Source organism: Pristiophorus japonicus, chromosome 13, assembly GCF_044704955.1.
Source record: "Pristiophorus japonicus isolate sPriJap1 chromosome 13, sPriJap1.hap1, whole genome shotgun sequence".
In the NCBI taxonomy this organism is placed as follows: Eukaryota; Metazoa; Chordata; class Chondrichthyes; family Pristiophoridae; genus Pristiophorus; species Pristiophorus japonicus.
This window is the reverse complement of record NC_091989.1, coordinates 148,131,297-148,158,471: the sequence shown is the minus strand read 5'-3', so window position 1 is coordinate 148,158,471 and position 27,175 is coordinate 148,131,297. Positions and strand designations below refer to the sequence as shown.

The 27,175-nt window shown below is 43.2% G+C and overlaps 1 protein-coding gene across 3 annotated transcripts; it reads right to left on the bottom strand.

Annotated features, from left to right (window-relative positions):
* Positions 1-390: 390 nt before the first annotated feature.
* marveld3 (MARVEL domain containing 3) lies at positions 391-27,175 on the bottom strand. 3 transcript variants are annotated; one of them, XM_070896970.1, is made up of 4 exons: positions 27,113-27,175; positions 23,698-24,364; positions 22,812-22,942; positions 391-2,362 (listed from the first exon to the last, which is right to left on the bottom strand). In XM_070896970.1, the coding sequence occupies exons 2-4, from the start codon at positions 24,156-24,158 to the stop codon at positions 1,743-1,745; spliced, it is 1,212 nt and encodes a 403-aa protein (XP_070753071.1). In that variant the 5' UTR covers positions 24,159-24,364; positions 27,113-27,175; the 3' UTR covers positions 391-1,742. The 3 variants fall into 3 exon arrangements, with proteins under 3 accessions (XP_070753071.1, XP_070753069.1, XP_070753070.1); XM_070896968.1 differs by lacking the exon at positions 27,113-27,175 and adding an exon at positions 26,862-26,950; XM_070896969.1 differs by lacking the exon at positions 27,113-27,175 and adding an exon at positions 26,389-26,405.

Below are 27,175 nucleotides of genomic sequence, written 5' to 3'. Positions count from 1 at the left end.
GTACATGGTAATGTTGGAACAATTTATTAGCATGCATGAGCTGTGTAACTGCTATAACTTTGCCCTACTTTATGGCACCACTATCATTTCTATACAATTTGGTTCCATTCTGCTGACCTCCCTAGTAACGAACAAAAACAAACACAAATTGGACATTGCTTTTAATATAGTTGAACTATATACAACATCTTATCAACCTGATCAATACAAAAAAAATACTTTTCAGAAATACATGGTATATTATATAAAGTAGTAAAAGCTTAAGAAATACCCATCAATATAAAAGTTAAGCATACAAAAAATAAATTTACATTATAAACTCAAAATGCAATTCTTCTCTAGTTTAAAAAGTCAGTAGCTAGTTTAGGAATAAGTAGAATGCAGCCTGACAATTTTTGACTCAATTTTGAATTTGTTTAGCATTGTAATTGTGCTTAATACATACGTATTAACTACTGCACTTATCCAACATTTAGGGATTTTTAAAATCCTACTAAGTAAGGAGAGCAAGCTCTGGGAATGGAACACTTTTCTCATTTCCTCGTACCTAGCATTAAGTACTCCGAGATAAGGTAAAGCAATTTCTATTCTGCCATCAGAATATCTTTAAACCCTATTTTAGAACATTCCACTAAATAATATTTCCATTTCTGTCACCAACCATCTTTGTGGCCTGATATTTTAATGCCAAATTATAGTCACTTTTTGATACCATTTCAATTACTGTTCTATAGTATTCTTAGTCAACAGAAGATTTTCATCAGGGATAATAAGTTCAAGCCCAAGTTCCAGAGTTGAACAGACAATGTGCTAAACCCACTGAGCTGCCTTGTCCCGTTTTGTTTTTAAAAAAAAACAGTTTCTGACTTTTCAGTTGGTTAACTGAGAACATGGCACAGATCAACAGGACTAGTTTAAGATGAAAAACTGCTCCACAATGTGTAACTAGACCACTTGTGCAGCAGACGTAACAATTAAAAGGAAACTGTTAAAGTCCCATCTGATTAATGCGTTTGATTCATATCTGTCTTCTTCTATACAGTGTTTAAAGCCTGTTCAGTTGGTGTGCACAATTAACTGTGCAAGGCGGGATAGATTAATGCTTCCCTCTACACTGATGTGCACCTTTAATATACCTCTTCAGGTAAAATGGGAAGACTGCCACTTACCCATCTCCTTTTTGAGAGGAATAGGCCTGTTAATTGTCTCACGACAGAAATGTAAAATGCACTTTACTGCCTCTAGTGTGCTCCTCACTGTATTCCACCATAACATCAATTTATGTGCACTGTGTATTTTGGCTATTTGAGTGCAAGATAGACCAACTCAAAAGTAGAAGTGAGTTTTACAATCCCTCTCTGAAGGTAAAGGCATCTGTGTAATATTTTATATTCATCTACATTTGAGTGTTGCAGTCGTAGTAACATTTATCAAGCTTGCTACTTTGAGTAATGTATTAATAAATTCAGGAGCTTCTTGGCCCTACTGAAAACCTACAAAAGCCAAAACCTATGAAACAAAGGAAAGTCTAATACAGGGTATTGCAGGATTTTTTAAAGACCTTTTCTAGTTGTTTTTGTGACCGGTCATTGCAACTCGCAGCTGTAAAAGTTTTAAATTGCATGTATATCATCTACCTCGAATGTCAAAGATGTGAAATTTCATCTTAGATAAAACAGAATAGTGCAAACAGCTGATTTCCCTGTTGCTATGCAACAGAACTGTATGCAGATAGAGACAAATTAAACAATTGTACATTTGATATCATTTTCTCTCATACCCTTTAGTCTTCTAACCTTTCTAAATGCCAAAATCGCTGCTGCTGCATTGAGCACGTATACTATGATAGCCAGGCAGCCAGCTAGACCACCAACTATGTCAGCACCATGCAGACTGCAATTAAACCCATCATACCCTTTACTTTTGTACATACTCTCCCTCTCTTTACACACTTCTGAATTGTAGCCCTCAATCAAGTGTTGAAAATAAAAATAAACAGCAGGTATATAGGCAAGTGCTATTGCTATATCTAGAATAAATTCAATCATCATTAGGATGGGAAACCGCCAAGGTATCCGAGCCAGGCCTAAAACCAGCAAAAGGCAGGCAAAGGACATTAAAGCCCCACTGTACGCCATTGTGGCAGTGACTGTAGGCAACTTTAGCTGGTAAAACGCAATATCCAACGCTTCTACTTTTTCAGCCTCTGCTCCTTGAAATCCACTATAGGCTGATCCAAATGTGTAGTAGTAGAGACTTCCCAGGCTGGAGAGATCTGTGTAGCCTCCAGTGCCACTGTAGGAGATTGCCCCACACACCAGAATTAACAGATTCAGCAGCACCTCCACCAACTGACAGAGACCTGCAACAAAACAACCAAAACACAGCCAACTATTAACAGCTAATCGCTAAGATGCAAACCCTCAACTCTTATCTGCAGAAATAACTTTGGACAGTTTGACAAAATTACTATAGGAAAAGTGAGAAAATAAAAACGCCAGAGAATCTGTTTGCAATATTCACTTCATCTGCTTCAAGTCCTAAAGTACATCTTCCACTTAAAATGCAATAACTTGCGTATGGAACATTACTAAACAATCTTGCAACGTTGGGTGGTTTAACAAGGTGCACACAGAGACAGCGATCACATGAATTTTGAATGCTGAGAGGACGAAAATTTTGGGGGGAAATTGTGGAGGCTTACCCGGCAATTCTGAGGTGTCCCATTTCTAAGAATACTCTGATAATCCTGATTCAGCAAACAATAACTGAAATAAACTCTTACGTTACCAGGAGCAAACTGTGAAATGTAATTGCTGGTATTGTTGACTTTTTGGATTGATATAGAATGAACAGGTTGGCCTAAAAGCAATCAATGCTTGCGTGTTGTATTATAAATGCTCAATCTACACATTATAAACTCAAGTCAGATAGTGCAGTGTTTAGTATCCTATCCTTGAGTACCAAAACTTGTACGGTTGAAATTTAAGCGCTCAAAATTAAGTCAGCTTCCCATACTCATCTCAACTACTCCCAGACTTCTTTAGTTCACCAGGCACGTAGAACTAGTTCTGACTCATCTAATGGGATGTAGGAATGGGAATCTCAAGGTGCTTTTATCTTGCTGCTAATAAAAAAATTGTGTTTCTGGAGACAGCTTATAAAAACCTCCCAGCACCACTCTCTTGCTGGCCCTCTCCCCCAGTTTATTTTATCTCATCTAGCACCTCTTTCTCTATGGCCAGGATGTCAAGGAATATAAAGACTCATTTTCTGTGCAAGAGCATAGAATAATTCTAATTAGCGGTCTTTGTTTTAATCTGAACATATTAATTTGATATGACTGGCATCATCATGCATGAAGGGTGTACAAAAAGGGCATTAGAAAGGAATAGGACAAAAGACATGACAATTTTTCTCCCCAGTATAACTGTAAAACATTAGATCATTAAAAGGTAAAAGTGGTGAATTACTTAATGGTTATATTCCAGAAGTGTTAACAAGAAAGAAAGTACTGATTTTCTGTACAATTATTATTGGACACCAGAATATTTTGAAATCAATGCGGAGGAGTTACAGGAGTTAAAAATACTGAAGTTTAACAAACCCCGGTGGGTTTTAAGTCGGTCAAGTACAGGGCAGGGGGTGGGGTGGGGGTGGGTGCTCTAAGTGTCAGGAGGCACACCTGCCAATGGTGAGGCAAACGGAGGGGTGGATGCACAAGGGGTTAGTGTCAGAGACAGAGTTTGGGGAGGGGGTTTGTTGCACTGAAATTACTGAGATAAGGAGAGGCATAGTCATGAAGGAGTTTAAGAAAGGTCGAGAATTTTAAATCTGAGGCAATGGGGGGGGAGGGGAAACCAGGAACCAATGGAAGTCAGTGATATTATAGATGATGGGCAAGTGGGGCTTGGTGTAGGATAGAATACAGGCAACTTATTTTTTTTTGAATGAACTAAAGTTTACAGAGGATGGAAATGGACAAAGAGCCAGGAGAGCAGTAGAATAGGTGCATCTGGAGGTGATAAAGACTGGCTGAGGTTTGCAGCAGCAGATGAGCAGATACAGGCAATGTTATGGAGATAGAAGTCTTTCTGATTGATAGGATATGGAGTGGGACCTCAGCTGGGATTCGAATATGACCAGAGGTTGCTAGCAGTCTAGTGCTGACTCCACCCTAAGTCAACTTATCCCACCATGGAACCATTTACTTTAACTCTGGACTTCCTCCTATTGTCTCCTCTCTATTCTCCATTTTCTACCAGGCTATATGTATCCTAATAGTTGCTATGTAACCAGGGCTACAGAACCATTTTTCATGTCCATTTGCATGCACATTTTGGCAGCCTTTCCAGACCCGAGCCCATCACTTCTATGTTCACTTTTTTCACCCTGTTTTTTTTACTACTTTTCTCTTTGCCCCTCCTAGACCCCTTTCTCCTGTTGCCATGCCTCCTTTCATTTCACCCCTCTCAGGTACTCTGCCCTCCCAAACCCCTACCCCAACCCTTCAGCACTCCTCAACCTTCCTACTCTCCTGCTGCTGTCCCAGGCATGGCTCCCTCTGAGATAAGCCTACAGCTTCCCACTATGTCTTTCTTGGCATCCTCAAAAGCACCCATCAAGGCACTTGTAGCTGCATCCTTATGAGCAGCATCCCATCCTACTCTCTTGCTGACCTGCTCGGGCTAATCTTCTTCCCAAACTCACTGCTCCCAGTGCTGAATGTGGATTCTGCCAGTGGATCAGCTATCACTGTCCCTCTGCAACTCCCTCCAGAATATCTGTTCACATGTGAACAAGGCCCTTGCCACTTTGAGCTTATTGTTAATGATTGCATCGACATCATGGCCTTGACAGAAACCTGGCCGACAAGTAATGATACCTTTGAGCATCTCATCTTGTTCCACCCCTCTCACCTCTCATTTAAAATCCTCGTTCTCTACTGCCCACCCAAGTACCACGCTAATTTTCTCCCAGAGATATCTTCACTGCTTTCCTCCCACAGCCTCTGCTCTGAGCGACTTCTCGTCTTTGGTGATTTCAGCCTCCATCTCAATTCATCATGCTCTCTATATTCTGAATTCACTGCCCTCCGATCCTCCCTTAAGTTCTCCTTCCTTATAACTGCCCAACCCATATTCACAGCCATCTCCTTGACCTTGCCATCTCATATGGTCTCTCTACTTCCATTGTGTCAATCACAGATAAGGCTGTCTCTGATCACTTCCTTGTATCACTCTCCACCCACATTCAATGTTCCCTTTAAGCTACGCAGCGAACCAGCATAGCTTTTCAATGTAAAAACACAGGCGATACTTTGAATGGTCTGTGCGGGCCCTTTACGGGGCAACGCTGCGCCAAAAGAATTACTGGGAACTTTGCCCACATCTCCCTTCCAACCCTACTTCTTGTTATATCCGCCCTGGAAAAAAAACTCTCCCAATTCACCAATAACCGCACTTTCAAAATTCTAACTGTCTAGTCTTTGGCCCTCCATTCACCATGGCATTCCTGCAGCTACCGATCTGCTCAACCACACCCTCCCTCACCTCCACCTTTGATGCCTTAGTCCCCATTAAAACCATTACTCTTTCTCTCTCACTCATCCTGGCCATCACCCCTCACCGGCCGTTATCTCGACTCCCTTAAGTCCAAGGGACGCAAACTTGAATGGTTATGGAGGACATCTGGTTTACATTCTCTGCCAAATTTGGCTGCACCACATAATGCGCAATCGACTCCTGCTCTCATCTGCCAAAACTGCTCATTATTCCAGTATCACCTGGAATGCAAGGTTATCCTCGGCTTCTTTTCTTTACTGCAAACCATCTCCTAAAACCCCTGTCTCCTCTACTCTCACCTCCAACAAGTGCGAGGAGCCCATGGACTTGTTTGTCGCTAAGATCAGCTTCCCTCCCACTGGGCCAAACTTCCTCTGGTTTCCCCCCTACCCGAGCCTTGAACTCACCTCATCTTTCTCTAGTTTCTCTCCTATCTCCCTACATGCCCTCTCCGAGCTCATCTTGTCCATGAGACCCACTTCCTGCTCCCTCAAACCTATTCTCACTCCCTCGACCATATTCCCACTAAACTCCTGATCACTCAACTTCCCTTCCTGGCTCCCATGTTGTCTAATACTGTTAACGGTTCTCTCTTCTTAGGTACTGTCCCGTTCTTATTCAAATCTGCCATCATCACCCCGCTCCTCAAAAAAACAAACCTTGACCCCGCTGTCCTTTCAAACTACTGCCCCATCTCCAAACTCCCTTTCCTCTCCAATGTCCTTGAACATGTTGTCGCCTCCCAAATCCATTCCCATCTTTCCCAGAACTCCATGTTTGCACGGCTCCAATCAGATTTCCGCCCCTGTCACAGTACCAAAATGGCGCTAATCAACGCAGTTCCTTGATGACTTCATCCAAAAATACTGCGTCAGTTTCCACAAACATGCTGGCACCTCACCACCAGCTCTTTCGACCCCTCCACTGCCTCTAAATTGTCAGACTGCTTATCCGACATCCATTACTGGAAATTTTCTCTAAATAAATACTAGGAAGACTGAAGCCATTGTCTTCGGACCCTGCCACAAATTCCATTCCCTAGCCACCAACACCATCCCGCTCCCTGGCAACTGTCTGAGGCTGAACCAGACTGTTCGTGACCTTGGTGTCATATTTGACTCCAAGGTGAGCTTCCGACCACATGTCTGTGCCAGCACGAAGACCTCCACCTCCAGATCACCACCCAACTCCACCCCTCTCAGCTCATCTGCTATTGAAACCCTCAGCCATGCCTTGGACTTGACTATTCCAACACGCTCCTGGCCAGCCTCCCATGGTCTACCCGGTGTAAACTTGTCATCCAAAATTCTGCTGCTTATGTTGTAACTCACACCAAGTCCCTTTCACCCTCATGCTTGTTGACCTACATTAGAACCCAGTTAAGCAATGCCTCGATTTAAAAATTCTCAACCTAGATTTCAAATCCCTTCATGGCCTTGCACCTCCCTCTCTTCCCCCGCAGCCCCCCCCCTTCTCCCATCTCGAACTTCCTCCAGCCCTACAACCCTCCAATATATCTGTGCTCCTCCAATTCTGGCCTCGAGCATGCCCCGATTTTAATCACTCCACCATTTGCGGCCGTGTCTTCAGCTGCCAAGACCCCAAGCTCTGGAATTCCCTCTCTAAACCTCTTTGTATCTCTACATTTAAGACATTCCTTAAAACCTACCTCATTTACCAAGCTTTTGGTCATCTGCCCCAATATCTCATTATGCGGCCCGGTGTTAAATTTTGTTTGATAGCATCACTGTGAAACATCTTGGGACGTTTTACTACATTAAAACCGCTATATAAATACAAGTTGCTGTTATTGGTGGTGGTTCAGCATGAGATAGTTGCTGAGGCAGGGATGGAATCAGTGGCAAGGGGCGGTGGAGGAAATTGCGGCTTAAGCAAAACAGGATGTCAGACCAGCAGCCTGACTGCAGAGGCAGTGGAGCAGTCAAGATAAGTGGTGGAGAGGCAGAGCTGGGTGGCATTTATGTACTTGTGGAAACTGACCACATGTCCATAGATGGGCGAGCATGCAGATGAGGAGGAGGAGTAGGCCAAGAAAGGATCCTTGGTGGATTCCTGAGGTGATGGTGCAGGGGTGGGAAGAGAAGCCACTGCCCCTAGATAATTATTCATATCCATTACTGGCCCACATTATTTAATGGATACTTGACTAATTGTAAACGTTTGTGACACTTTACTTTGCAGTGTTCTTCTAATATTTTATGATAAACATACTTAACATGTGTATTGCATTTCAGTAATATTCTGCCATATGGACGAGCATATCAGACTGCAGACTGGAAGACAGGACTATGTTATACTTGAGGCATTGCAGGGAGACAACATAACTTGTGTGGTAGAGTAGTGCAGTCACTTTAAGAACTCTGGTACGTGTTCTCTTTGCTGCCAATGGCATCTCTTCTGGCCACAGCAAACTAGCAACATTAACAAAGGGTCTTTGCTGTCTCTGAGAGTGGTGTGCATCATCAAGACATTGGGGCAGATTTTCTTCATTGCTTGGGCAAGAATCTGGCTGGGTCGATCACTGCCCTTTGTAGAACCCATCTGATTTTCATTCCATTGAAGTCACCGCCCAAGGTGGCACTTCCCCCAACCACAAATAAATAGAATTAGGCTTGCTGTTGGCACTGAACATGCTTTCTGGCTAAGTGACTCAGCCTGCTCATATAGATCGATCAATAGGGCAGCTACTTTGTCACAAGCTGCAACTTTAAAACAACTGTGTACATTTTAAATCACTTTAAAAGTTCAACTTGATGATGCAGTGGGTTAGATACTGGATTTCCTCTGTGGGACCATATTTCAAATCCAGTGCAGTCTGTGGGATAAAGCTCGACTCTGTCTGATGGCTGCAAGTGTCCTATGTAAAAGAAAACATCTGTGGAGTCTCCATTAAGTGTCTAACAGACATGGGACTGCAACCCAAAACTGTCCCTAATTAGTAGTGCTGTTATTTAGAATGGCCTAATGGTGATTAGAGTGGAAAATAGAAGTGTGGAGTAGGAGTCCTCTTCTAAGGCACATTATTGGGGCAGAGTTCAGGGAGCTGTGCTCTGTGTCTGGCTTTGCTCCAGTGAACCTGGAAATACTTTATGCTGATATTGGGTGTCTGAAATGGAAATTGTTTCATTCTTCAGCATCTCTCATTTTGTTCATCAGTTCAAAGTTTTACCCGTGTTCTTTGATTTCCTCCCCTTTCTCAGGAAATAATCTGTTCCCAGCCTCAGACACTTAAAAACTAAAAAAATAGTTTATTTATATTCAGATTCAGATACTTAACAGTGACCAATTAATGAGTCTCCTTTCACTTTTCTTTGCAAGGAAAAAGCATAAAATTGTAGATGCTGGAAATCTAAAACAAAAACACAAAATGCTGGAGATACCCAACAGATCAATCAGCATCAGTGGGGAGAATAGACAAGTTGACATCTCAAGTGTGAATTTGAAGAATTTGCTAATTTTCTCAACACAATTGCTGATTAACCTGCTGAGTGTCTCCAGCATTTTCAATTGTTGTTCCTTTGCAACAGTTTTGGGTGGCTCGAGAGGGGTGGAAGAGAAAGAATGTGGCTAACACACTCTCCCAGACTAGTGAGTGGTATTCTCTAATCACAGTATGTTCATTCTGCACAATACTGCCTTGCTATTGCTAATCTTTAACAGGTTTTGTAGAATAGGAAGAAAACAACAGCTAAGTGCACATTATGCAAGAAGGGTCACGTGACTGGTACACACAACCAGTTAAACCAGAAATGCTGCATTCTTTCTCGTCCTGCTGATTTGCTCTGACTCAATGCAGGAACCAAAAGCACACTCAGATTTTCACCAATTTCATTCTGTGTAGCTCTGTGGTCCAATTCCATTTTGATTGCCATTTCAGCAGACACTGCATTTATCATATGTGAAATGCCTTAAGATGTTTGAGAGACTTGTTGAGACATGATATAAAGCCAAGATTTTTTTTAAGTTCTATTTATAATGCATGTTATTTTAAAAGCAATTGATCCAGATTCAACTCCAAAGCCAGCTTTTTACTTTAAATCTCTCACTGAATTTGACACAAATGCTATTGGGAGCACGACATGAAAAACAGAATACCAAATCAGGAAGAGGGAAATTGTGATTCAGATTACTTTTGTCATGATAAACAACAAGAATTTGGAACATAAAATGCTTCTTTTGGATCTGTTTATTGTGAATGTGAAGCACTTGCCAATATAAACACTGACCGGTTTCATAAGACTGCGATTAATTTGAATTTCACTAGTCTGCTTGCCTCCTAAACCTATCCCAGTATCGTTCAACAGCTTTAATTATAAATATGTCTGGTATGTGCAGCTGACCTCTTCCTTACTATTATTTCCTTGCACATACCTACTTATAAATAGCTCCTATCATAGAATGACACAGCATAGAAAGAAGCCATTCGGCCCATCTGGCTCTTTGAAAGAGTTATCCAATTAGTCCCATTCCCCTGCTCTTTCCCCATAGCCCTGCAAATGTTCCCCCTTCAAGTATTTATCTACTTTACGTTTTAAAGTTACTATTGAATCTGCTTCCACCATGCTTTCAGAACATGCATTCCAGATCATAACTCGCTGCGCAAAATGTTTTCTCCTCATCGGCCCCTCCCACCCCCAAGGTTCTTTTGCCAATTACTTTAAATCTGTGTTACCAACCGTTCTGCCACTGAAAACGGTTTACATAAGAACATAAGAAATAGGAACAGGAGTAGGCCATACGGCCCCTCGAGCCTGCACCGACATTCAATAAGATCATGGCAGATCTGATCATGGACTCAGCTCCACTTCCCCGCCCGCTCCCCATAATCCTTTATCCCCTTATCGTTTAAGAAACTGTCTATTTCTGTCTTAAATTTATTCAATGTCCCAGCTTCCACAGCTCTCTGAGGCAGAGAATTCCACAGATTTACAACCCTCAGAAGAAATTTCTCCTCATGTTGGTGAGAGGGGAGCGACCTGTCAAAAGCCCAGCGGGAGATCGAGAGCCAGCGGCAGTTGGTGAGAGGGGAGCGACCTGTCAAAAGCCCAGTGGGAGATCGAGAGCCAGCGGCAGTTGGTGAGAGGGGAGCGACCTGTCAAAAGCCCAGCGGGAGATCGAGAGCCAGCGGCAGTTGGTGAGAGGGGAGCGACCTGTCAAAAGCCCAGCGGGAGATCGAGAGCCAGCGGCAGTTGGTGAGAGGGGAGCGACCTGTCAAAAGCCCAGCGGGAGATCGAGAGCCAGCGGCAGTTGGCGAGAGGCGGGAGCAGTGTCGGAGCGGCCTATAAAAGGCGTACCGGTGCAGCTACAGCGGGAGAGAAAGCAAAATAGAAGTAGAAAGTAATCAAAAAGTGACGTCACAGCCAATGGGGTAAGTGATTGGCTGGTGATTGGTGAGTAGCTTTTCTTTTCTTTTTTATATCAGTAAGTGAACTGTAACATTGTTATTACCAATTTAAGGGTATCTAAGGTTAAGACATGGCAGGAGAGCTCGGCCATGTGATATGCTCCTCCTGTACCATGTGGGAACTCGGGGACACTTCAGGTGTCCCTGGGCGCTACGTGTGTAGGAAGTGTATCCGCCTCGAGCTTTTGACGGTCCGCGTTGCAGAATTGGAGCTGAGGGTGGATTCACTCTGGAGCATCCACGATGCTGAGAATGACGTGAGTATCACGTGTAGTGAGTTGGTCTTACCGCAGGAGAAGGGTCCACAGCCAGATAGGGAATGGAAGACCAGCAGGAAGAGCAGTGCAAGAAAGATAGTGCAGGGGTCCCCTGTGGTCATCCCCCTGCAAAACAGATACACTGCTTTGAGTACTGTTGGGGAGGATAACTCATCAGGGGAGGGCAGCAGCAGCCAAGTTCATGGCACCGTAGGTGGCTCTGCTGCAAAGGAGGGCAGGAAAAAGAGTGGGAGCGCGATAGTGATAGGGGATTCGATTGTGAGGGGAATAGATAGGCGTTTCTGCGGACGCAACCGAGACTCCAGGATGGTATGTTGCCTCCCTGGTGCAAGGGTCAAGGATGTCTCGGAGCGGGTGCAGGACATTCTGAAATGGGAGAGAGAACAGCCAGTTGTCGTGGTGCACATTGGTACCAACGACATAGGTAAAAAAAGGGATGAGATCCTACGAAAAGAATTTAAGGAGCTAGGAGCTAAATTAAAAAGTAGGACCTCAAAAGTAGTAATCTCGGGATTGCTACCAGTGCCACGTGCTAGTCAGAGTAGGAATCGCAGGATAGCGCAGATGAATACATGGCTTGAACAGTGGTGCAGCAGGGAGGGATTCAAATTCTTGGGGCATTGGAACCGGTTCTGGGGGAGGTGGGACCAGTACAAACCGGACGGTCTGCACCTGGGCAGGTCCGGAACCAATGTCCTAGGGGGAGTGTTTGCTAGTGCTGTTGGGGAGGAGTTAAACTAATATTGCAGGGGGATGGGAACCTATACAGGGAGACAGAGGGAGACAAAAAGGAGGCAAAAGCAAAAGACAGAAAGGAGATGAGGAAAAGTGGAGGGCAGAGAAACCCAAGGCAAAGAACAAAAAGGGCCACTGTACAGCAAAATTCTAAAAGGACAAAGGGTGTTAAAAAAGCAAGCCTGAAGGCTTTGTGTCTTAATGCAAGGAGTATCCGCAATAAGGTGGATGAATTAACTGTGCAAATAGATGTTAACAAATATGATGTGATTGGGATTACGGAGACGTGGCTCCAGGATGATCAGGGCTCGGAACTCAACATCCAGGGGTATTCAACATTCAGGAAGGATAGAATAAAAGGAAAAGGAGGTGGGGTAGCATTGCTGGTTAAAGAGGAGATTAATGCAATAGTTAGGAAAGACATTAGCTTGGATGATGTGGAATCTATATGGGTAGAGCTGCAGAACACTAAAGGGCAAAAATCGTTAGTGGGAGTTGTGTACAGACCTCCAAACAGTAGTAGTGATGTTGGGGAGGGCATCAAACAGGAAATTAGGAGTGCATGCAATAAAGGTGCAGCAGTTATAATGGGTGACTTTAATATGCACATAGATTGGGCTAGCCAAACTGGAAGCAATACGGTGGAGGAGGATTTCCTGGAATGCATAAGGGATGGTTTTCTAGACCAATATGTCGAGGAACCAACTAGGGGGGAGGCCATCTTAGACTGGGTGTTGTGTAATGAAAGAGGATTAATTAGCAATCTCATTGTGCGAGGCCCCTTGGGGAAGAGTGACCATAATATGGTGGAATTCTGCATTAGGATGGAGAATGAAACAGTTAATTCAGAAACCATGGTCCAGAACTTAAAGAAGGGTAACTTTGAAGGTATGAGGCATGAATTGGCTAAGATAGATTGGCTAATGATACTTAAGGGGTTGACTGTGGATGGGCAATGGCAGACATTTAGAGAACGCATGGATGAATTACAACAATTGTACATTCCTGTCTGGCGTAAAAATAAAAAAGGGAAGGTGGCTCAACCGTGGCTATCTAGGGAAATCAGGGATAGTATTAAAGCCAAGGAAATGGCATACAAATTGGCCAGAAATAGCAGCGAACCTGGGGACTGGGAGAAATTTAGAACTCAGCAGAGGAGGACAAAGGGTTTGATTAGGGCAGGGAAAATGGAGTACGAGAAGAAGCTTGCAGGGAACATTAAGGCGGATTGCAAAAGTTTCTATAGGTATGTAAAGAGAAAAAGGTTAGTAAAGACAAACGTAGGTCCCCTGCAGTCAGAATCAGGGGAAGTCATAACGGGGAACAAAGAAATGGCAGACCAATTGAACAAGTACTTTGGTTCAGTATTCACTAAGGAGGACACAAACAACCTTCCGGATATAAAAGTGGTCAGAGGGTCTATTAAGGAGGAGGAACTGAGGGAAATCTTTATTAGTCGGGAAATTGTGTTGGGGAAATTGATGGGATTGAAGGCCGATAAATCCCCAGGGCCTGATGGACTGCATCCCAGAGTACTTAAGGAGGTGGCCTTGGAAATAGCGGATGCATTGACAGTCATTTTCCAACATTCCATTGACTCTGGATCAGTTCCTATCGAGTGGAGGGTAGCCAATGTAACCCCACTTTTTAAAAAAGGAGGGAGAGAGAAAGCAGGGAATTATAGACCGGTCAGCCTGACCTCAGTAGTGGGTAAAATGATGGAATCAATTATTAAGGATGTCATAGCAGCGCATTTGGAAAATGGTGACATGATAGGTCCAAGTCAGCATGGATTTGTGAAAGGGAGATCATGCTTGACAAATCTTCTGGAATTTTTTGAGGATGTTTCCAATAAAGTGGACAAAGGAGTACCAGTTGATGTGGTATATTTGGACTTTCAGAAGGCTTTCGACAAGGTCCCACACAGGAGATTAATGTGCAAAGTTAAAGCACATGGGATTGGGGGTAGTGTGCTGACGTGGATTGAGAACTGGTTGGCAGACAGGAAGCAAAGAGTAGGAGTAAATGGGTACTTTTCGGAATGGCAGGCAGTGACTAGTGGGGTACCGCAGGGTTCTGTGCTGGGGCCCCAGCTGTTTACATTGTACATTAATGATTTAGACGAGGGGATTAAATGTAGTATCTCCAAATTTGCGGATGACACTAAGTTGGGTGGCAGTGTGAGCTGCGAGGAGGATGCTATGAGGCTACAGAGTGACTTGGATAGGTTAGGTGAGTGGGCAAATGCGTGGCAGATGAAGTATAATGTGGATAAATGTGAGGTTATCCACTTTGGTGGTAAAAACAGAGAGACAGACTATTATCTGAATGGTGACAGATTAGGAAAAGGGAAGGTGCAACGAGACCTGGGTGTCATGGTACATCAGTCATTGAAGGTTGGCATGCAGGTACAGCAGGCGGTTAAGAAAGCAAATGGCATGTTGGCCTTCATAGCGAGGGGATTTGAGTACAGGGGCAGGGAGGTGTTGCTACAGTTGTACAGGGCCTTGGTGAGGCCACACCTGGAGTATTGTGTACAGTTTTGGTCTCCTAACTTGAGGAAGGACATACTTGCTATTGAGGGAGTGCAGCGAAGATTCACCAGACTGATTCCCGGGATGGTGGGACTGACCTATCAAGAAAGACTGGATCAACTGGGCTTGTATTCACTGGAGTTCAGAAGAGTGAGAGGGGACCTCATAGAAACGTTTAAAATTCTGACGGGTTTGGACAGATTGGATGCAGGAAGAATGTTCCCAATGTTGGGGAAGTCCAGAACCAGGGGTCACAGTCTAAGGATAAGGGGTAAGCCATTTAGGACCGAGATAAGGAGAAACTTCTTCACCCAGAGAGTGGTGAACCTGTGGAATTCTCTACCACAGGAAGTAGTTGAGGCCAATTCACTAAATATATTCAAAAGGGAGTTAGATGAAGTCCTTACTACTCGGGGGATCAAGGGGTATGGCGTGAAAGCAGGAAGTGGGTACTGAAGTTTCATGTTCAGCCATGAACTCGTTGAATGGCGGTGCAGGCTGGAAGGGCTGAATGGCCTGCTCCTGCACCTATTTTCTATGTTTCTATCTCGGTTTTAAATGGGCTGCCCCTTATTCTAAGATCATGCCCTCTAGTTCTAGTCTCCCCCATCAGTGGAAACATCCTCTCTGCATCCACCTTGTCAAGCCCCCTCATAATCTTATATGTTTCGATAAGATCACCTCTCATTCTTCTGAATTCCAATGAATAGAGGCCCAACCTACTCAACCTATCCTCCTAGGTCAACCCCCTCATCCCCGGAATCAACCTAGTGAATCTTCTCTGAATTGCCTCCAAAGCAAGTATATCCTTTCATAAATATGGAAACCAAAACTGCACACAGTATTCCAGGTGTGGCCTCACTAATACCTTATATAGCTGCAGCACGACTTCCCTGCTTTTATACTCCATCCCCTTTGCAATAAATGGCAAGATACCATTGGCCTTCCTGATCACTTGCTGTACCTGCATACTATCCTTTTGTGTTTCATGCACAAGTACCCTCAGGCCCCGCTGTACTGTGACGCTTTGCAATCTTTCTCCATTTAAATAATAACTTGCTCTTTTCTGCCAAAGTGCATGACCTCACACTTTCCAACATTATACTCCATCTGCCAAATTTTTGCCCACTCACTTAGCCTGTCTATGTCCTTTTACAGATTTTGTGTGTCCTCCTCACACACTGCTTTTCCTTCTATCTTTGTATCGTCAGCAAACGTGGCTACGTTACACTCAGTCCCTTCTTCCAAGTCGTTAATATAGAGATTGTAGCCCCTCTAGTGACTGGTTGCCAACCAGAGAATGAACCATTTATCCCGACTCTCTGTTCGGTTAGTTAGCTAATCCTCTATCCATGCTAATATGTTACCCACAACCCCGTGAACTTTTATCTTGTGCAGTCACCTTTTTTGTGGCACCTTGTCCAATGCCTTCTGGAAGTCCAAATACACCACATCCACTGGTTCCCCTTTATCCACCCTGTTCGTTACATCCTCAAAGAACTCCAACAAGTTTGTCAAACATGACTTCCTCTTCATAAATCCATGCTGACTCTGCCTGACCGAATTTTGCTTTTTCAAATGTCCTGCTACTGCTTCTTTAATAATGGACTCCAACATTTTCCTAACCACAGATGTCAGGCTAACTGGTCTATAGTTTCTTGCTTTTTGTCTCCCTCCTTTTTTAAATAGGGGCGTTACATTTGCAGTTTTCCAATCTGCTGGGACCTCCCCAGAATCCAGGGAATTTTGGTAAATTACAACCAATGCATCCACAATCCCTGCCGCTACTTCTCTTAAGACCCTAGGATGCAAGCCATCAGTTCCAGAGGATTTATCTGCCTTTAGTCCCATTATCTTACTGAGTACCACCTCCTTAGTGATTGTGATTGTGTTAAGTTCCTTCCCACCAAAGCCCCTAGACCATCCACTGTCGGAATATTGTTAGTGTCCTCTACCGTAAAGACTGATACAAAATATTTGTTCAGAGTTTCTGCCATCTCCATGATCCCCATTACTAATTTCCCGCCTCATCCTCTAAGGGACCAACATTTACTTTAGCCACTCTTTTTTCCTTTTTATATACCTGTAGAAACTCTTGCTATCTGTTTTTATATTTTGTGTTAGTTTACTTTCATAGTCTATCTTCCCTTTCTTAATCATTTTTTTTTAGTCATTCTTTGCTGGCTTTTCAAAGCTTCCCAGTCTTCTGTCCTCCCACTAGTTTTGGCCACTTTGTATGCCCTTGTTTTTAATTGGATACCGTCCTTTGTTTCTTTAGTTAGCCACGGATGGCTATCTTTTCTCTTCCACCCTTTCCTCCTCACTGGAATATATTTTTCTTGAGAGTTGTGAAATATCTCCTTAAATGTACACCACTGTTCATCAACTGTCCTACACTTTAATCTATTTTCCCAGTCCACTTTACCCAAATCTGCCCTCATACCCTCCTTTATTTAAGCTTAGTACGCTGGTTAGAGATCCAACTTTCTCACCCTCCATCTGAATTTCAAATTCAATCATGCTATGATCACTCATTCCGAGGGGATCCTTTACTCGGAGATTGTATATTAATCCTGTCTCATTACACAGGACCAGATCTAAGATAGCCTGCCCCCTGGTTGGTTCCGTTACATACTGCTCAAGGAACCCGTCCCTTATGCACTCTATGAACTTCTCCTCAAGGCTACCCTGACCAATTTGATTTGTCCAATCAATATGGAGATTAAAATCACCCATGATTATTGCTGTTCCCTTTTTACAAGCCCCCACTATTTCCTGGTTTATGCTCCAACCAACAGAGTTACTACTGTTAGGGGGCCTATAGACTATGCCCACTAGTGACTTTTTCCCCTTATTGTTCCTTATCTCCACCCAAACTGTTTCAACACCCTTATCATTTGAACCAATATTGTTTCTTACTACTGCAGTGATTCCATCCTTTATCAATAGAGCTTTCCCACCACCTTTTCCTTTCTGTCTGTCCTTCCGGATTATCAAGTACCCCTGAATATTTAGATCCCAGTCCTGGTCACCTTGTAACCACGTCTCTAATGGCTATCAGATCATACCCATTTGTCTTAATTTGTGCCGGCAACTCATTTATTTTGTTACAAATGCTACCTGCATTTAGACAAAGTGCCTTTAAGTTTGTTTTTTTACCCTTTTTTCCTGCTCGTTTCCTCTCTCCTTCAAACTCACTTTCTTTATTTTTGCTTTCTAATTCCAGCTTTACTCCCCTCCCTACTGAATCTATTTTCAGGTTCCCATCCCCCTGCCAAGCTAGTTTAAACCCTCCCAACAGCACTAGCAAACCCCCCCCCCGCGAGGATATTGTTCCTGGCTCTGTTGAGGTGCAACCCGTCTGGCTTGTACAGGTCCCACCTCCCCCAGAAGCTGGTCCCATGCCTCAGGAAACTAAAGCCCTCCTGCCTGCACCATCTCTCCAGCCACGTATTCATCTGCTCGATCCTCCTATTTCTGTACTCACTAGCTCGTGGCACTGAGAGTAATCCGGAGATTACGACCTTTGAGGTCCTGCTTTTTAATCTCCTAGCTCCCTAAACTCTGCCTGCAGGAACTCATCCCTCTTCCTACCTATGTCATTGGTACCAATGTGGACCATGATCTCTGGCTATTCATCCTCTCTCCCCCCCTCCCCCCCCCCCCCCCAGAATGCCCTGCAGCCGCTCACATCCTTGACCCTGGCACCAGGGAGGCAACATACCATCCTGGAGTCATGTCTGCGGCCGCAGAAATGCCTGTCTGCTCCCCTGACTATTGAATCCCCTTCCACTATACCTCTTCCATTCTTCTTCTCTCTCTTCCCTCCCCCCCTCCGGTTGGAGAGTGGGGTGGATGCAGAGGACTACTACACTACCTGCCTAGTCCTCCTCTTGTGTCTGGCAGTCACCCACTCCCTCTCTGCCTGCACTCTCTTAAGCTGCGGGGTGACCGCCTCTAGCAAAGTGCTATCCACGTTGCTCTCAGTCTTATGGATGCACCGCAGTGACCCCAGCTGTTGCTCAAGCTCCAAAACACGGAGTTTGAGTTGGTGCAGCTGGAGACACCTCCTACACACGTGGTCGCCCCGGCTGCGCGAAGCATCCGGGACTTCCCACATGCCACAGAATGTGCAGTCCACGGAACTGAGCTGCCCTGCCATCCCTCTAGTTACACTCGCAACTATCTAGTAGAACTAAACTCTAAACCTTAGCACAACACACCCAGCCCCCGCTACTCAGCAAACAGTAATTTAATTATCTAGCTCTTTTGAGATAATAAAGATCACATATATTTATTTGCAGTTCCTACTTACAGCAATGCCAAAGGTTTCCTACTGAAAAGAAAAAAAAAGAAAAATACTCACCAATCCACCAGCCAATCACTTACCCGCTTGGCTATGACGTCACACTTAGATTTCTATTTTTTTTTAACTTTTTGTCCCTGCACCAGCTGGCTCCTCCCGACTCTCGGGTCCTTTTATCTGGGCCTGGAACTCCCACTCCTGTGGCTCCTCCCGACTCTCGGGCCCCTTTATCTGGGCCTGGAACTCCTGCTCCCGATCTACTCTATCCAAACTGCTCAATTAAATCTCGCCTTAACTTTCTTTGCTTTAAGAAGGACAATCCCAGTTTCTCTAGTCTCGCCATGTTTCATCCCTGGTAACATCCTAGTAAATCTCCTCTGCACCCTCTTCATGGGCCCTCCTAAACAGACAAAATCAAGTAGAAAAAGATATACAGGTATTAAAATGTCTATTGCTATGCATGCAGGTTTTTGCTCAACTTTTCTTCAGTTTCCTTTTTGCTCCTTTTAGAAAGCATGTGAAAAAGCCACGTCCAAGATAAGTCCTATTGAAAAAATTTGAAAGACCACTAGGGCTGACCATACTAAAGCATAAACGGGGAGATTTCATCTAAGTGGAGAAGAAATTCTAAATATTTCAGCTACATTCTGAGTGAAAGAACAGTATAGAAAAAAAAAATCTAGGAGGACTGGTCCCACCAATATAGAAACATAGAACAGTAAGGAAAAGGTCAGCTGCACATACCATACAGCCCAAAAATGAGGAGGGGCAGAAACAGCAAGCAAAGCAAGACTGCATCACCTGAAATTTTCATAACTGAGTCCTGCCACATCATTGTATGCTGTTTCTGTACCATCCAACTAAGCAATCGTTTGACATTACAACAGTGACTACACGTCAAAAGAACTTAATTGACCATCATGAACTTTGGGGCATCCTGATGTTATGAATGGTGCTTTATAAACATAACATAACATAACATAACAAGAAATAGGAGCAGGAGTAGGCCGCCTGGTCCCTCGACCCTACACCGCCATTTAATACGATCATGGCTGATCTGATCATGGACTCGGCTCCACTTTCCTGCCCACTCCTCAGACCCTTTTTCCCTTATCGCCCCAAAATCTGTCTATCTCCGCCTTAAATATATTCAATGACCCAACCTCCACAGCTCTCTCGGGCAGAGAATTCCATAGATTTACAAACCTCAGAAGAAATTTCTCCTCATCTCAGTTTTAAATGGGCGGCTCCTTATTCTGAGACTATGACCCCTAGTTTTAGTTTCCCCTATGAGTGGAAATATCCTCTCTGCATCCACCTTGTCGAGCCCCCTCATTATCTGTTTCCATAAGATCACACCTCATTCTTCTGAACTCCAATATGTATAGGCCCAATCTACTCAACCTATCTTCATAAGTCAATCCCCGCATCTCTGGAATCAACCTAGTGAACCTTCTCTGAACAGCCTCCAATGCAAGTATATCCTTCCTTAAATATGGAGACCAAAACTGTATGCAATACTCTAGGTGTGGCCTCACCAATACCCAGTACAGTTGTAGCAGGGCTTCTCTGCTTTTATACCTCTATTCCCCCTTGCAATAAAGACCAACATTCCATTTGCCTTCCTGATTACTTGCTGTACCTGCATACTAACATTTTGTGTTTCATGCACAAGGACCCCCAGGTCCCTCTGTACTGCAGTACTTTGCAATTTTTCTCCATTTAAATTATAATTTGCTTTTCTATTTTTTCTGCCAAAGTGAATAACCTCACATTTTCCCACATTATACTCTACCAGATGTTTGCCCACTCACTTAGCCTGCCTCTATCCCTGTGTAGATTTTGTGTGTCCTCCTCACAATTTGCTTTCCCACCCATCTTTGTATCAGCAGCAAACTTGGCTACATTACACTTGGGCCCTTCATCCAAGTTATTAATATAGATTGTAAATAGTTGAGGACCCAGCATCAATCCCTGTGGCACCCCACTAGTCACTGTTTGCCAACCGGAAAATGACCCATTTATCCCGACTCTCTGTTTTCTGTTAGTTAGCCAATCCTCTATCCATGCCCCCAACCCCATGAACTTTTATCTTGTGCAGTAACCTTTTATGTGGCACCTTATCGAATGCCTTCTGGAAATCCAAATACACCACATTCACTGGTTCCCCCTTATCCACCCTGCTCGTTACATCCTCAAAGAACTCCAGCAAATTTGTCAAACATAATTTCCCTTTCATAAAACCATGCTGACTCTGCTTGATTGAATCATGCTTTTCCAAATGTCCTGCTACTGCTTCCTTAATAATGGACTCCAGCATTTTCCCAACGACAGATGTTAGGCTAACTGGTCTAGTTTCCTGCTTTTTGACTGCGACATTTTTAAATGGGGCGTTACATTTGCGGTTTTCCAATCCGCTGGGACCGCCCCAAAATCCAGGGAATTTTGGTAGATTATAACCAATGCATCCATTATCTCTGCAGCCACTTCTTTTAAGACCCTAGGATTTAAGCCATCAGGTCCAGAGGACTTGTCTGCCTTTAGTCCCATTATTTTACCAAGTACTGCTTCATTCGTGATAGTGATTGTATTAAGTTCCTCCCTCCCTATAGCCCCTTAATTATCCACTATTGGGATGTTTTTAATGTCTTCTACCGTGAAGACCGATGCAAAATATTTGTTCAACGTCTCTGCCATTCCCCTGTTCTCCATTATTAATTCCCCAGTCTCATCCTCTAGGGGACCAACATTTACCTTAGCCACTCTTTTCCTTTTTATGTACCTGTAGAAACTCTTACTATCTATTTTTATATTTCGTGCTCGTTTACTTTTATAATCTATCTTCCCGCTATCATTTTTGTATTCGTTCTTTGCTGGCTTTTAAAAGTTTCCCAATCCTCTGGCCTCCCACTAGTCTTGGCCACATTGTATGCCCTTGTTTTTAATTTGATACCATCCCTTATATAAATGCAAGTTCTTTCTTTTGAAATAAGAGATTTTCATTGATAACATTGAACAATCAGTAAGTTATGTTAAACTGTTGTCTAATTTTAAAAAAAGGTTAACTTGAACAAAAATTTTACATTAATTTCTATTTTCTGTTAGAACTTATGACTGTAGCAAGAACAAAAGATAACTTAATTATATAATACCTTTCACATTCACATGACATCCCAAAATGCTTCACAATCACAGAATTATTTTTGAAATGTACAGGCAATTTGCACCCAGCAAGATCTCGCAAATGACCAGTTAATCTGATTTTTTGATGATGGTGGTTGGGGATGAACTATTGGCCAGGAGATCAAAAAAATCCTCCTCTGCTCTTTTTTTAATAAATGCTATGGGATGTTTTATGCAGACTTGGGACAGGCAACCAGAGCCTCTGTTTAACACTCCAAAAATGGAACCTCCAATACAGTACTTGGCTGAATTGTCAGCCTAGAGTAAATGCTGAAGGACGCAGAATGGGGCTGGAACCCACGCCCATCTGCCTCAGAGTCAAGAGTGCTGCCATTAAGCCAAGCTGACACTCGCTGCACAGCCAAGGCAAAATAAACATTCTCAGCACTTTGGAGAATTATTGTTACAAGCAGAAATCTTAACTGAGATCCGTTAAGAATGTTTAGGATCAGTGTTGTCGTTTGACTGCCTCTGTTAAAAATGCCAAGTACAAAAATTAAGTAAACAACTGCATCTACAATAATCAAAATGTTATACTTATTTAGCAGACTGGGAAATCTTAATTAAATTATGCTGAATAGTATGTAGCTAACAATCTCCAGAAATAGAATAATTTTAAATATGGCCACTAATATAAAACTTAAGTCTTGCACTGCAGACTTCACATAAGCTATAGCTGAAAATAATTGATAGATTTATTTTCCAAGTCCAATTTACATGGATGGGCTTAGCAGATTTATTCATTTTCAATGAAGCAAAGGCAAACAAACAAACATGCCATCTTACCTCGATTTGTGAGGAGGTAGCGACATCTGTAGCAATTTAGGATCTCTCCTGAATCGTCAGGCTCAAAGTAATGCATCTCAGATCTTTTATCTTCAGTTATTACATATTCTGGTGGTGCAGTTTCAGGAGATCTATTTAAAAAAAAAAAAAGAGGATTTTTTTTGCTATATTGTACTCTGAAAAATATCTCACAGGTAAATAATGCTGAGATACTGTTCTAAAAACTTTGGCTAGAAGATTTGATCACATTTAGATTTTGATATGAATTGGTTTTAAGAAGTATGGAATGTAGTTTTGTCCTTATGAGATTATACCTTAAAAATTCTCCATTCAATTAAATAGAGTGTCCTTTTAAAAAGGTATACTTTACGCTTCACTTTTATACCAGGGTTCCACCACACAGCCCCAACAATCTGCTTAACACAAGCTCAGAACAACTCCTTCCCAGTATGACATTTTTGTTTCCCATCAACATCGTTTGAGAGAAAATACTAGTGTATTTGCATTTGAACTACAAGTTTTATTCCTATTTTTCTGCACATATTTTTGAAATGCAAAGATGAGCCCACCAGACACTCGGAGATAAGGTCATCTGTCTAAGCCATCAGAAAAAAGACCAATGTTTGATTCTTGGATTGTACTGACCTAGTGGCAATAGGAGATGCGCTACATTTGGCCACAGCAATCCTAAACACAATGCAGCTTACTCCTATTGGGAGAGAGTGTGTATGTGGACTGTGAATGCGCGCGTGTGTACGCCAAGTGAAGACAGAATTACCTTCGCTCCTGTTGTCCAACATTATGAAATGCACACTTTGCTGAACACAAATAGAACAATTTTTTGATTAGCCATTATTTTTCTCCAGAATTTATATTCCCATCTTACTTGTTATGTCTGTAGGAAATTTGCGAATCATCTGGTAAAGAAACTTCTTTTTCATTTCTGTAACTCGGCTGGTGATTACCGTGTGCTGAATCTTCATAAGTTTGAGAATGATGTTCTCTTTCTCGTTTGTGGTGATGGTCTCGATTCTCCCTTTTACGGTATTCCCTCTCTTTCCTGTGCCGGTCCTCTCTTGTATGATCCCTATTACTATGGTCATCTCTAACATGAGATCTTTTCTCTTCTGATTTTTCCCTCCTCCTGTCTCTGTCCTGATCCCTGTTTTGTTTAGAGTAATCCCTTTCTCTGGCGTTTCTGCTGTCACCATCCTGATCCCTGCGAGGATGGGAGCGATCATTGTGGCGACGGTGATCACGATGGCGCTCCTTGTTGGGATGATCTCTTTCACCTCTTGTTAAATTTTTCTCAGCACTGTTTTTCGGGTAGCTTGTCGACTGGGCCATCTTCTTTTAGAAACACCAAATATTCTGCAGTGGTTTTTAAAAAATTAAGTCACAAGCATACCATTTCTACTCAGGGCATTGACCACGACAATGTTAAGGGGACTGCATCCACAGGGCAACTTATAGTTCTTGAAGATTTCTTCCAGAGTCCCAAAAGTTAAAATAGCAGCAAGAATCACACTGGAGGTCTACTTCACACAAAATATCTGAAAGTATATTTGAAAGGAAATAAAATTTAAAGCCTGGTTAGACCCTTAAAAGCTAGCTACTAAATATGTAGCCATTAACAAGTTTATAAAGGAGTTTTAGGTTCTGGACAGTTTAACCAACTCAGTCTGTATCAGCCACATGCTTGCCCCAGAATATTCTTAAGGTACATTTATTTTAACAGTTATCCAAGCACTGCAGTTGAAATATTAAACTGAAGTTCTGACTAGAAAATCCGTGAGATAGATAAAATCTGGCACAGAAGGAAGCCATTTGGCTCATCATGTCTGTGCATCAACATCAAGCATCCAGTTAGCTCTCAATGACTGCTCGACCGATAGTTGATCATTGCATCAGCTTTGCCAAAGATTTCAACTAAAATGTTCTTGCCAATTGAATATTAGAATTCTGTATTGTTCTAACTTCATTTATTTATCTTTGTTTGTTAAGTGGCCAAACAACACTGTAGCCTGGAGACAACTGTACCATGGAAAAGAGCAATATTTCAACTATTTACCTGGTGGCTACAAACACCAAAGATGAAGAAAATGTATTGAGTAAATGATGCATTCCCCATATACAGGTCTAGAAATTGGATCGTGATGTGCCTGTTTTACAGGCGGAAAATGGGCACTTGGAGTTCAATATGGCGGACAATGTGTGTGTTCATTCAGCGCCAGAAGTGTGCTGTCCACTATATTGGTAGCGCCTCTGGTATAGGGAGGTATGCAAATAGGAAGCTTAATGCCAGTTTGTAGCCCCCTTTTGAAAATGTGTTTGCGACTGATAGCAGCAAGTGCCATGTATTCTCCAGCACTTGGCAGCCAAAACAACAACTTAAAGGAACCATTGGAGGCTGTCATTGCAAATATAAGTCTACAATTTTTTGCTTAACCTGCACAAAAGCACCTGCTTCTCCTGGCGCCACATTAAATTTATAGGCCGCTGCCATCCACTGCTCACCCCCTCCCCCCGGATCGTTCCTTAAGGTTTCCAACTCCAGCTGGACGTATTCCTGGAGGTTTCATCACATGACCACCTGCCTCCAACTATCCTGCCCAGTAGAACAGCCTTTCTCCCATCCCCAATATTTAAATAATTTATAAAGTGTTCAAAGAAATTGAAAAAAACTCCATTTTTTGAATGTCCAGATGATTTTTCTTCCGAGTTGCTCACAGCAGTGTCCAGGAGATTAACTCCTGGAGACTCCAGGGTTGGCAAACATGTAGCCCCTCCTGCTGCCTCTGGGGTCATGACCGGCAACTGCAAATGAAGGTGGTGGACCAATTTCCTGTGGTCCTACTGTCAGCCTCTTTATGAGCAACACTAGGATCGTGTCCCAAATCGAGTGTGATCCAATTGCTAGGTCATAGTCTGCTATATGCTCCAACCAACCTGGTTCAGATATATACAATTATGAGGGGCCTAGATAGAGTGGATAGGAAGGACCTATTTCCCTTAGCAGATGGGGTCAATAACCAAGGGGCATAGATTTAAAGTAATTGGTAGAAGGACAAGAGGGGAGGAGAGTTGAGGAAAACGTTTTTCCACTGGTGGGGGTCTGGAACTCATTGCCTGAAATGGCAGTAAAGGCAGCCACCCTCATTGCATTTAAAAAGTACTTGAATATACACTTGAGGTGCGGTAACCTGCGAGGCTACAGTGGGATTAGGCGGGATAGCTCTTTTTTGGCTGGCACAGACACGATGCGCCGAATGGTCGCCTCCTGTGCAGTAAACGTCTATGATTCTAATGTTTAACTCTGCATATAACATAGATATTGAGAACATTACAGACTGCTCAGAATACATGCCATGGTTATCCATCACATATTATACAACTGGAGGATAGTGCTATCTTCAGATTTTTCATTCTCCCTCAGATTAAAAAGTGTTAGAAATCCGTGCATTTCCAACATTAAAGTGAGACTTAATTATATACATTACTTTTTGAGGTGACGAGCCTGTTCAATGTGATTATTTTAGTTAATGCCAAAAATATTAGTTGTAACCGTCCTACTTACCTAAGCAGAGGGGTCAACAACCAGGAGTCATAGATTTGAATTGGCAGGAAGCTTAGAGGGGATTTGAAGGAATTTATTTCACCCAGAGGGTGGTGGGGATCTGGACCTCACTGCCTGAAAGGGTGGTAGAGGCAGAAACCCTTCACTACATTTAAAAAGTACTTGGATATGCACCTGAAGTGCTGTAACCTACAAGGGACCAAGAGCTGGAAAGTAGGATTAGACTGGCTAGCTCTTTGTCGGCCGGCACAGACACGGTGGGCCGAATGGCCTTTTTCTGTGCTGTAAATGTCTATGCTTCTATGGTTCCTATAACGAACTAACAACGCAGCAGGAAATAGTAGTGGTCTAATTATATCGTTTTAAGAAAGCAACAAAAAGTTCCTTGTTGTCCTTTTGGTTACAGTCCGCGGCATCTGACCCACGCGTTGCTGAAATTGACCCAATCACCGACCCAAATGGAAACCTCTTACCAGCGGGGAGTTTTTCGGAGGCGAGGTCGTAGAGGTCTTTTCACGCGATCACTGACCGTCTTCAGTAAAATGTTGACCGCACTAAATAGTTGGAAATCCGACACCGCTGCACCTGACCGAAACTCGCTCTGGAGAAACTCGAGACTGAGCCAAAACTTCCCCGAACTACAGCGGGCCCCCTATACAGTGATCTCGCTGGCCCCACGACGACTGCAGCCCTCGCCTCACACCGATATGAGAAAAGAACTTACCCCAGTTGGTGTAACGAACCGTAACGCGGCACCTGGAATCACACAATGCAAGAGTTCAGTCCA

Excerpts from the sequence above, each read along its gene's own strand:
- marveld3 (XM_070896970.1), bottom strand. The coding sequence starts at position 24,158 with ATGGCCCAGTCGACAAGCTACCCGAAAAACAGTGCTGAGAAAAATTTA. Across the intron at positions 22,943-23,697 it reads ATTTCCTACAGACATAACAA|ATCTCCTGAAACTGCACCAC; the intron begins GTAAGATGGGAA and ends TTTTTTAAATAG. Across the intron at positions 2,363-22,811 it reads CTACCTCCTCACAAATCGAG|GTCTCTGTCAGTTGGTGGAG; the intron begins GTAAGATGGCAT and ends GTTTTGTTGCAG.